Source organism: Nelumbo lutea, chromosome 3 (assembly GCF_056320005.1).
Source record: "Nelumbo lutea isolate HS-2025 chromosome 3, American lotus-T2T, whole genome shotgun sequence".
Classification (NCBI taxonomy): domain Eukaryota; kingdom Viridiplantae; phylum Streptophyta; class Magnoliopsida; order Proteales; family Nelumbonaceae; genus Nelumbo; species Nelumbo lutea.
In genome coordinates, this window is record NC_142686.1 from 67,720,010 (window position 1) to 67,732,900 (window position 12,891).

General features: G+C 33.7%; 1 protein-coding gene across 1 annotated transcript; it reads left to right on the top strand.

Moving 5' to 3' along the window:
• Positions 1–381: 381 nt before the first annotated feature.
• Positions 382–2,066, top strand: PSBR (photosystem II subunit R). Its single transcript, XM_088974798.1, has 5 exons — positions 382–597; positions 839–897; positions 1,150–1,205; positions 1,620–1,672; positions 1,788–2,066. Exons 1-5 carry the CDS (start codon positions 444–446, stop codon positions 1,880–1,882), a joined length of 417 nt encoding a protein of 138 aa, XP_088830924.1. The 5' UTR covers positions 382–443; the 3' UTR covers positions 1,883–2,066.
• The last annotated feature ends 10,825 nt before the right edge of the window (positions 2,067–12,891 follow it).

Here is a 12,891-nt window from a genome sequence, read left to right on the forward strand (position 1 = left end):
AATTTATCTTCTACAACTTAGATGAGAATCCTGAGCCAACCGTTTTGGCCTTTGATATAAAAAAAAAAAAAGAAAAAGAAAAAAATCTAACGGTTCCCAGATTATAAATATATAATTAATACCCTAAGCAAAAATAGGCCCAAAACAAGGGCACACGTGGAAAAGAATCTATTTGTTTTAAAATTTTCTGGAACGCCAAGTCGCCAACCGAAACCCACAGAAATCTTCTTTGTCTGTGTCTATAAGAAAATAGTGGTAGAAGGATAATGTTGTAATACCATATCAAGATCCAGCCACACATGTGACGCCACGTGTTACTCAATACAATCGCTCCTGCTGGTGCTATTATTATCATTCAATCTTTGCGCCTTGGCCAGTGTTGAGGAAGAGAGAATCAAAGAAGCCAAGAGAGGGAGAGAGCAGTAGCAGCAGCAGCAGCAGCAATGGCAGCCTCTGTTATGTCTTCTTTGAGCTTGAAGCCATCTCCTTCCCTTGAGAAATCAGCTGTTAGAGGCTTGCCTTCTCTTGCAAGGCCTTCTTCTTCCTTCAAAGTTCAGGCCAGCGGTGGCAAGAAGATCAAGACAAACACCCCCTATGGTGAGAGTACTAGAATGGATATTCATACATGTATTTACATCTCTGGTTTTTATTCACATCTAGATGATTTTTGAACAAATGGGCTCCATGATAATATGATGGATGTCCATTATTATCACGAATTTAATATTGATTGATTGATTAATTGATTCAAATTATAATAATTTCATCTTTTTGTTTTTCTGAAATTTGGAGATTGATTAGCTAATCGTGGCACTGATTTTTCTTTTTTTATTTCCAGGACCCGGAGGTGGCATGAACCTGAAGAATGGTCTCGATGCATCAGGAAGGAAGCCCACGGTTAACCACTAAACTCCTCCCCCTTCAAATTCATACATAAATTGCTCTAAATTGCTTTCAATATTTTCTATTAGGCTGTGTTTGGTTTGACAGAAAATAAGAGAAATAGATGTTAAGGGGAATTTCCCAGAATTTGTTAATAACTTCCCCTCAACTTTCTGTTTCTCTCTTGTTTTCTGTCAGACCAAACATAGCCTAGTGGTGTATTCTATCATCTCAATTTTGACCTTTTGGGGTTTTATATGGATGCAGGGGAAGGGTGTGTATCAATTTGTTGACAAATATGGTGCTAATGTTGATGGATACAGGTAAAGTATGGATACTTATTTATCTGATTTCATAGTTTATTAGATATTTTCTTGTTGCAATTTACCAGTAAAGTGTGGTTATTCTTAACTTTAGCTTTAGAGTACTGATTCTGATTTCTATCTTCTAATGCAACCGATGTCATTTTTAACTGTCTACAAGGGTGGATCCATCTTTGCTGGTGATTTATTTGGAAAAATTAGTAACCAGTCTTAGCAGTTCATTTCTAATGTAGAATTAGAAAATAAAAATGGATTAGACAATTTTGATTTAATAAATGATGCATCAACTTGATTAGAAATCTATGATTATTAAGTGGATGAATTTTAAGAGTAAATGATTCAAGCATTTCAATAGTGAAGCAAATTTGCAATTCATGAGCAATTGTTACTGAACTTAATTACACTGCTATACAGTCCGATCTACACACCGGATGAGTGGTCGCCCAGTGGTGATGTCTATGTTGGTGGTAAGAACTGTCAAAAGTTTTAGCCATCTTGATTTTATTCATGTAAATCTTGTTTTGATAAATCCTCCTTTCTGTTCATTCTGTTAATGTTTGATCTGAAAATATGAAAATGTAGGTACTACTGGTTTAGCCATATGGGCTGTCACCCTTGCTGGCCTTCTATTGGGAGGTGCCCTACTTGTTTACAACACAAGTGCCTTGGCACAGTAGAATGTTTGTAATGTATGTCTTAATACTGTCTCTAGGTAGTGTCTCCAATTCCCACTCTCCTTTGTGTTGAAAACTTAAGTATAATATTTTGACATGCATATAAATTCATGTATGTAATCTTTTGGACTGAATATCATTTTATTCAAGTTAGGTTAATGAAAATCCTTCTGCTAATGTCTATAAATCATGGATGATCAAGTCATTTAAGGCATAATTCGAAGCAAAAAACAAAGTCATTTAGGCTACGCTTGGAAGGAGTACAAATGCAAATATGTAGGGTGCAAAACCTTATATTTTGTATGTATTTACGCTGTACATATTTGCATTTGTACTCCTTCCAAACTGAGCCTTAAGACATATATAATAAGTCTATTGAGATTAAGTGATTTACTAATACCTGATTGCCATGTTAATGATAAGCAAGTTATTCCCCTTAGGAAGGCATTCCCTGAGGTTAATGCCAAATCAAACACAGCCTTAACGTAATGGATTCCTACCGATAAGCAAGGCATTCCCTTCAGCTCTTTCTTGCAATGTTCAAAGTACCAATATTGCAGAGAAGTATTTGAAAGGAAATTTTAAGATATGTATTAGGGCATGCTTCAAACATGCATTGATACTATAGAATGATTTGGATGTATGTAGACACACTAGTGAATATAGTGTTGGGGCTCACAACAATCACCTACAGGATAAAACTAGAAAGTATTTGAAATTAAATAGCCATCAAGAAATAGTAACAAAAATAACGAAATGCAAGCAAAGATAAATAAAAACAAGCATCACTATGAACACAAAGCATTTATTTGGTTTTGGCCTTACTGCCCATGTCCATATATGGGAGAGACGAAAACCATTCTCACTATGAAAGAAAGTGAGAAACAATACAAATGTCTTGTGAATTGCAACCCAAACCAACCCTTTTAAAATCCACAGTCGACTGTTTTAGGTTTCCATCAAAGAGAATATAAACTAGGATATTCTCTTTATCTATAAGGTGGTTGATCTTATCATAATGAACACTCACTGAAGTGATAATTCATACTACTCTAACATAGTTGGGTATTTGATCCTTAACGGATCTCACTGATTGGTACATCAAAAATAGTACAATCCAACACAGTATCATGGGTTAAGTGCAACTTTTCTATTTTTTCCATCTAGCTCCAAGGTCCAAGGCATAATCAGAAATGGTCATTGTTAAGTGTTTCGACATGCATTCACTGATTGTACCTCACGTTTAACCTTAGTAGTTGAAACAAACTATTTTACCAATTTAGTAATACATTAGTGTCAACCATGGCATGATAAGCTCCCCAAGTTTATCAATCAACTGAGAACATTCTAAATTAACGTAAATGTACAATTTAAGAGGTAATAATAGAAACATACAAAACAAATATGAAATAATAATGATCTAAATTTATTTACTAACAAATATTAGAGCACAACCCTAAACTTGACAACTTTCCTCAAAGACTACTAGTGAGTTTCCATCACCCCTCATAGAAGAGGAGGTAAAGCCATAATGACTATACTCCAAATAGCTCCTTGACACATTGTCTGATTATCAATTGTCTACCTATTCTAGTGAAGATGCATAAAGTTGACACTTGTTTCTCTTTAGCTTCTTTAATAGTTATCTCGAAGTTGTAATAGCGAGGTTCTATAATATATCCAATGCTTTTAGTAAATTGCTACTAGTTTTATTATTTCAATATCTGATGCTTTAATATTGAGAGTTGTCCTAGGTCTTCAGAAATTCTCAATTAGTACTTCTATTATGAAAAGAATAAATTTTTCCTTTTTTAGCATGACTCCCGACATTCAATCAGTTTTTTTGTGCTTTATTATTTAATGACCTTAAAAATATGACACAACCTCATATAATCATAACAAGCTAGATGTAATTAAACACATGCATAGGCATGACACAATCATCATTCTATTACTTAACATCATCTTATAATGCTTTTTAGTTTTGTTATATCATCAATGTGGTCTAGAAAACAGAGGGGATGGAAGATGAACTCGAAGAATAAGCTAAAGAACAAAAGGGCATGCCAAACATCAAATTGAATAATAATAATAATAATAATAATAATAATAATAATAATAATAATAATAATAATTAATAATAATAATAATAATAATAATAATAATAATAATAATAATAATAATAAGGGCACATTTCATAAACTACCCCTACTATTTAGCTAATTGACAAATTATATCCTTACTATTTAACTATTGCCTTGCGCTACCCTTACTACTTTTGACAATTGACAAGCTCTACCCCTATTGTTAGTGTCCATTAATGTTCCGTCAAAATCTGTACACATATGACACCATGTGACGTATAATTTTTTTTTTAAAACCCAACATTACCCTTCGTTTGTCTCCTATAAGCCGGGTAAGAATCACCGCCGATGTTTGTATCATCATCATCATCTTTGTCTCGTATATTCATTGTCATATGATAGCCATTGCTCACATGGCTATCAGATCTGCTCTTTGTTGACAAATCCAAACCTCAATATTACCGTTCATCTTCTTGAACAAATGTTCGGTGATCAGAGCCATCGAGGGAATGACTCTCTATCTAGATTTTGATCTAAGCATGTATTGACTATCAAGAGATTAGTGGTTTTGTCCAAGGCAAGGAGTTAGGCTTCTTCTTTAACAAACATTTGATGATCAGAGCCATCAAGGGAATGATGCTAACGCCACCAATGCTAATGTCACTGGAGAGAAGCTCGTCGCTTCTTTCTGGATCTAATTAATCATCGTAGCGGAAATTTTGGATGTTTCCCAGCTAACGTCACTGATGCTAGGGTTTCTCAACGACCTCATCCAGTTATCCATCTTAGTTGATATATTTGTAGATCGTCAAAGTGGATGGTGTCAAAGTTTGTAACTTCTTTATATCTAAATCGACCTCTCTTTTTTTGAGATTGGACGGTTTTCTTGGAGAGTATTGCCCTACATCCATAAAAAATCTCAAACGCACTTCTAAGAGGGTTGGATGCATGCATCTCGGACCATTAAGATGGTCATAGCATCATTCCCTCGATGACTCCGATCACCAATAGGGATCGTTTCAACTCGATGTGGAAGAGAGAGGGAGAGAGAATGAGGAAAGAAAAAAAAGGAGGAAATACTGTGAGGGAGAAGGAAAAAAAGCTCAGTGCAATGGGAGAAAGAGAATGAGGAAAGAAAAAACTCAGTGCAGTGATCGTCGCACCACCAGTCGAAAGTTGCAGCAACAATCGTTGCATGCGAGGGTGATGGTGCTCCTTCTATGCTCTAGGCACTCTGTTCATCTAAACCAATTTAAGTTAAGGGCAAAACGGATATTTCATTCCTCCTATTACAATTTAACGACGATGGTACTTGTCAAAAATAGTAAGGTAACGCAAGACAATAGTTAAACAGTAAGGGTACAGTTTGTCAATTAGCTAAATAGTAATAGTAGTAGTAGTAGATTTCAAAAGTAATTCTAATAAGCCCAAATATCACAAAAATTCAAGTTGACGCTATAGAATATGTAAGTAAGGTCCGCCCAACACCTAAAAAGCTATAGGAGGAAATAAAGTGGTAGAAGAAAAATTAGAGGATGTGACATCTCAAACTCAAAGAACCACAAAGAAAATAGGCCTTTGCTCATATCCATGAACTTAAGAGAAGATGAGTGCACAAAACTACTAGATTTACTCAAAGTGAGGTCCACCAACTACTTGCAATAATTCTCGTACAAATACCAAGTAATTGAAATAGTGTGGCCTCACTACCTTTAGGTTAAGGAAAGTACCAATAGACTCTAGAATGAAATCAAATGGAAGCTTACTGTCAGGACCAGCATCCATGCACAAAGGAAGATAATGGATAAGAGGGTTCAGAATGTGAGAATTATCACAAGACCCTACATCATCTAAAATTTTTATGATAGCAATAGGATTGAGTGAGGAAATGTTGGACCACAAAGGAAGATAATGGATAAGAGGGTTCAGAATGTGAGAATTATCACAAGACCCTGCCTCATCTAAAATTTTTATGATAGCAATAGGATTGAGTGAGGAAATGTTGGACCTCAAACTTTCAAGGGTAATAGGGAAGCTTGGAGAGTGCATACAAAAGGAAGAAATGCACAAATAAATAGATGAACAGAGTGACTGTATAGAGCAAAGTATGCACCAAAATAAAAGCCACAATATACAATTAACACTCAAAGCAATGGTAAAGAAGTTTTCAGAAGTTGTTCCCTTTATATAAGAAATTTCACATTGAAACCATTACATTTCACATCAACCTACATGTGGTAGATATTTTTAACATTTTGGAAATAGAAAAACTTCCTATGCAAGCCTCCAATTATACAACTCCAATAAAAGAGGGAATTTCAAAATTTAACCCCACTTCCACATATGAAGCATTAGTTCCTAATGATGACTTCCAACCCCACATTCAAAATCTCACAAAAGTCCCTAACCAATCTAGCCTTGTAAAGTAGTCCCCAACTAATTTAGCCTCGCAAAATAATCCCCAACCAAACCAACCTAAGACATGTCAAAACCCAAAGTCCCCATTTGCGTGTAAACTTCACACAATTGTGTACTAAATTTCGTAACCAAACTCCAAAGATCCACCTTCATCATATCAATATCTTCTCCAATGGTCACAATCCAAGTAGTGATAAAACCTTAACTTTAAAAAAGTCAAATCTAATACATTCACTGCCTTAAGGACATAAGTTACAATCAACTTCCAAATCTTACATTTACGATGATGCCACTTCAACAACCTTGGATGAATAAAATGAGACAATCAGGATCAACAAATTCCTTCTTAGATCTGAACCATCCACCCGACTTATCATCTTAATCCTTATCTACATGCCAAATTTCAACTCAGAATTTCCTTGTTAAACCTACAAAGATTTTAATTTTGCACTTATAATTAAGTCACACAAGAAGTCACAACCCAAGTAGCCAAGCACCTCTCATTAAGTCCAAAATCTCAAAGTAACATATCTTAAACTTCTCCAATTCCCTCCAAAATAAATACGATTTCATTGTGATCTTTCTCATTAGTTGACAAACCATAAGCCAAAACCTTGATCTAAATCAAATCTTTTAATTCTTACCATTGACCAAAAGTCCAACATTCCCATTAGATTCAAAACGTCTAAAAATGCCTATCCACCAAATTTCATCTAAAAATCCCCTCATTTGACCCACCATCAAGCTAAGATTTTGTTTCAACAAATCTCAGAGCTTATTAGCCATTGATCTCTATTATTCCAGCCTTTAACTGATCAGACCTCACCACCATGATCAAAGACCCCAAAAAAATCCCAATACATCATAGATTGAATTCTGTGAGCTTTCTTACATGTTTAAGCTTTTTTGAAACCCTAGACACGTGGTGAGTTCATCTCAAACCTGCCCCAGCCTTCCTTCTCTATAAATAGGACGGGTTTTAAGCTCAATGGGTGGACTTTTGAGAGGAGAAAAAAGGGAGAGAACCCCTATTCGGATCCCAAATTATTTTCAACAAAAGTTTGAGAAAAACTCAAAATCTCATATTAGAACTCACCAAAACCGCCCCATTTCTCAATGTGTTTATGTCCTAACCTTCAAAAAAGGCAAAGCCCATCTCAAATATTCACTGTTTTCTCATCAATGAGCAATTGCAAGTCATTCTCTTGTTCAAAAATCTCGAAAAATGTCATTCCCAAGATCTAGAATCGCTGCTATCAAGTTTAGTTAATGCTAAATCAAAGAGGTAAGTTTCTTAACCAGATTTGTTAGATTTTCATTCTTAGTAATAACTTCTTGGGTTAATTTTCACTCGCATATTGTTCAATTTGATTTCAGGTTAAGACTCAAAATCCGTGGAAGCTTTTCTTCAAGCTTCCTCTGATTTTAAAATTAGAGAGAGGCAATGTGTTAGGAAAGATTCGTACCTAATTTCCGATAACATCCCCTCAAAACTGAGATTATGGATGCTAGAAGGGAATTTTTTTCATAGGATTTTGGAGTTTTGTTCTAATATGAAAATTTCAAAGTTGAGATCTTAAGCAACTTCAATATCGGGTTGTCTTTTATAGCTTGGAGAAAGGGGTGCCTCACACCTTCCCTCTCCCAATCCTAACGGGCTTAGAATCCTTTGGTTGAGTGCCTCTTAGATGAATAGTGGAGTCACTATTTGTCTAAAACAAAATCAATTTTCCTGAATTTACAGAGGACTCATTTCCTATCAAAATTAAATGAATGGCAACTTCTTTGTTTAAGTCCGGCATGAGATTTTCGGAACTCACAAGCATTAGTTAAGACTGAAAACACCTCAACCCTTATATTTCCATGCATGTAGCTTCCTTCCTCGCTTCTATAAAATAGGCAAGCAAACAAGGCATGAAGGAACATTCATCCTTAGCCAATTTCCTACAATCCCCCACACTCTAATCATTCACCAAACATAACAATTCTTTTGATTTCTCACTAAGTCACTTTCTCCCCGTTCTAAAGGCATTTTTTGATCTGCTTTGAAGACTATTAAATCACCCTTATCTCGGTTGGTTTACACCAAGATAGGTCAAAATAAACTATGATGTTAGCTTTGACTTTCCTTCAAGTGCTATGGGTATAGCAAGTGTGGTCAGGGATGCAAAGGGTGAAGTATTGAGTGCATTTAGGCTAAAAGTGAGGTTTAGTTCTACCCTAGACACAAAGTTGAGAGTTATTAGAGTGAGTTGTTTAGAAGCACAAAAGCAAGATTTCGGTAATGTGGTGATTGAATTTAATTCCAAGCAAGCTATTGACTGAGGTGTTGTTTGGCAAGTCTTTTTAGTAAGATCTTCCACAACCAAGATGACCAAAGGACATAATGATTTTTGGGTATTGTCTTTAAAATTTTAGACTACTTGGTAAGTTTCCTAGTCTACATGGTCTATCAAGCTATTAAATAAAATATTTTAGGCACAAAAAGACAAGAAGCTTCATTTGAATCTTATAGATTTTTTACCATTTTGGGCTTCCATGAGCTTTTTTAGGGCATTGGTCTTTCCAACTTTCTATCTTTCATTCCCAAACTGAGAAAGACCAAACTTTGGTCTTCCAAGCTTTGAAAAGCCCAAAAGACCACATAAAAAGATATTCCAAATGCGCTCTGAGTCAACTCTAAAGATCAAGGTGATATATCGCCACAACACTATCTAGTGCTTAATGCTGGCTCACAAGATTACGAGCATGGCAAGATCCTTTAGCAGTGTTTTCAATCATCCTGATTTTCAGTCGTGGTTCGATCCTTTTAAACGGCTGGCCTATGCTGATGTTTTTTTGCCTTAAGACCATGTGTTGATGTTTTTGAATAAAGTATCTCTTTTTATCAAAAGAAAACCTATATTAGCAATTACAAACCATTAGACCAATATATGTTGATATAACCCGATATAGGTTGCGTGCTAACAATTCATGTTTGATGGTTTCACTTTTACGATATATTTTCTCACCTCCCACTCTTCAATTTTCATCTTAGAGGCCTATGGGGGAGTTTTTATCTATAAAAAAACTTGAAATCTCATAAAAAAATGATGAAAGTTGGTTGGAATCTAGAATAAGCAAAAAAACTGATTTTTTTTTAATTCTTTCAATAGTAGATTTACATAATTTTAAATGTTGAACCTGTGATGTTTTTTCTTGTATTAGTAGAACTATGGATTTTCTAAAAAAATAATGAGATTCAAAGATCATAAAAAATTATTTAAAATAATAGTTTTGTTGATGGGAAGAAATATAAGATAGATTTATGAATGATTTTTCAAATCCATTGATCCATCAAAAACTTATGTAAAAAATATGATAATTTTGAGAAATAAAAATAGGATTATTTCCTTGATCATTAAAAATTTAAAAATTGTAGATGATATGATATGTTTCTTAGAAATCGTGATGGATCTGAAATTGAAAAAAAAAATGAATTGATAATTTATAAGAAGTTAAACCCACTAACTTGATTTTCTAATAGTTAACAAATTAAAAAAGAATAAAGTATAGAAATTTTATTAATAAATCAAAATTTAACAGTTGCTTCTTGATTTTTTGTCTTGGGCTTGGATTTGTGGATATTGAACATTCCAATGTATAATAAGTTATTGTATGAATTTCATGTCTTAGACTCATGGTATTGTTGATTGCAACATATTTCTTCATACAAACCATTAAATTCAAGTTTTAAAATTTCAACATATCATGTGGAGTGGGTGGAATGAATAAAACTGAAGTCTTTTGCACATATCAACCAATATTCTCAGTGTAACACATTCTATTGGTGCTTATATAAATAAGTACACACACACACACACACACACACACACACTCTTACAAGTATGAATGAGCTTGTGTAACTTTTCTTCTTGAATAAAATACACCTATTTGTGAATTTGGAGCTAAAAGTGTAATTTAGACTAATACTTTTCACCTCTCAGATCTCACATTAAGGTGACATTTGATAACACTTTTCAGACATTTGAAGTCTAAAAACTTTGCTTTTTAGATGCTAGTCGCGTTTGGGTTTAGGTCTGATTAGAGGCAATTTCAGATCTGATTTGGTAAAACCTGGTTTGTTGTCTTACCAAAATTAGACACATTTCAAACATAATAAATTGACATTAATGTCCTCATTATTGTCATCTATTTAACAACAACAAAACCAATAATAATAATGATAGTATGTTTATTTATAATGATAATTATTATTATTATTTTAGTATTATTATTAAATAATAATATGTTTCTTCATAATGATTATAATAATAGTTTATTTAATATTATTTACTAATAGTAATAGATATATTACAATTAAAAAATAATAATTATTATAAAATTATAAATAATACCATTTTAATTTAAATAAATAATAATATTTAGTATTAACATTTATATAGTAATAATAAAAATTCATAATATATTTATTAGTAATAATTAAAATATTTTTATAATAAATACATAAAATATTATTTTAATTAAATAATAAATAATTATTTTTTTCAAAAAATATAATATTTGTTTATTAATAAGAATATTATTTTTAATATCCTTTTTATTGTTTATAATACTATTTTGTTAAGGGTAAAATAGTAAATTTCACATTTTCAAATGTTGGAGACTGCTCCAACTCGAATGATCTTATCTTTTCAGAATATCTGAAAAGTAGAAAATTATTTCTACTTCTTTTCAGATTTCAGACCCAAATCCTTTTTTCATATTGTATATTTCAAATTTATCGAAGACCACCTAAATCTTATATTTAAGGTACTTTTTCCAACCAATAAATTCAATTGATCTATCCAATACTTTTAACAATACAAAATCTATGTTTTTTTAATTGACCAAAAAAGGAAATTGTTTTTTCGTCCAAGTGGATGGAAACAAAATGCAAAAGTTAAAAGCAACCAAAAAAATTAAATTGTTTTCCTATTTGGTGGCTAGTCAAGAATTCAATATTTCATGTCAAATGTGTCAACTCTTGATGTCATAATTAAATAATAAAATTTAAAAAGAAAAAACACAAAAACATTGGGACATGTCTTTAATATTATATTTATTATATCAAACAAAAATGTGTGTGATAAATAAGAATTATTTTATATACAAAAATATAAAAGACTCAAAAAAATTAGAGACGTCATTACTACTACTATTATTATCTTCATCACCATCTAATACTGTCACGTACAAAGCATATGCATTTTTGTTGGTCAGAGGGATATGTTCCTCACACTTGGGCACCCCACATGCACATCCACCATGCATTGAGAACATCTCCCGTGAATAATAACTTATAAGTACGAGAGATATTCCCAATGCATGGTAGGATGTGCATGTGAGGCGCCATATGTGAGGAGCAGATCTGGTCTCAAACCTATATGGGTGTATCAACTGATACATTATGTTATTTGGGTAAAAGACATAAACCTCTCTTAACATTTCTTATAAATACTAAAACCTATTCTCTTTTTAGAAAGGACTTAAACCTCCTCCCTCTCACATGTATTACCAGTTATGCCTAAAGGAAGAATTTAAAAGACAAATATGCCCTTATGGGCTATATGTTGGGCACACAAAAAACCCATAGAAGTGTTTAGCACTCAAGCAATAACAACCTCCCTACTCATGTCACCAAGGTTCAAAGTATCGATAAGGCCAAGGTGTATCAACCTGTATCGATGCTTTTTTGTGTGTTTTTTTTTTATTTTTTTATTCTAATTCAGAGGAGTCGGTTTAAGGCCCGACTACCCTCTGAACCATGGTCTGACCCAAAACACCCCTTGTAGGGGCATATTGGGAATGCCACAATACGATATGTATCGACCGATACAGGCCAATACATAACGATACCCTACCGATACGGGCCGATATATATATTGGAGTAGATTCAGTTTACTACTTCAATGGCTAGCTTAAAGCTGGTGGTTCGTGTTGGTTTTGCATAGGCAAGAAAGAAACTTTATGCCTTTAACTGCAATGGAGCTGGTTTTGTGGGTTGATTCATAAATAATTTTGATGAGTAAGAGAATACGTGACAGATTTGGTGGGTCAATCTCTGTTGATTGTCAAGGCTCCAAAGAACCTTCGATAAGTGCAACTTACAGAGATTGACAAGAAGACAAATGCTTGTGGTTAGACCCACGCCTCAATCAGACCTGAGGCATGTTCACAGAAACCTCTGAAATCTAAATTGCAACTCTCTCTCTCTCTCTCTCTCTCTCTCTCTCTCTCTAAAACTATATCACAGGGTCAAAGAGGAGGTAGGAGATCCAACAAAAACCCAAATTGGATGAACACAATCGGAAATAGATCCATCTGTTACTCCTAGTTCAACTCATCCCCTATGGAAACCAGCAACGGGTATAGGGTTGAGTATTCTCGATGAGGGGAGGAGGAACAAGGGCCCAAGGGTAAAATTGGATCTTTAAAAAGTTCAATAGCATATGACAATTCCATGCAAAC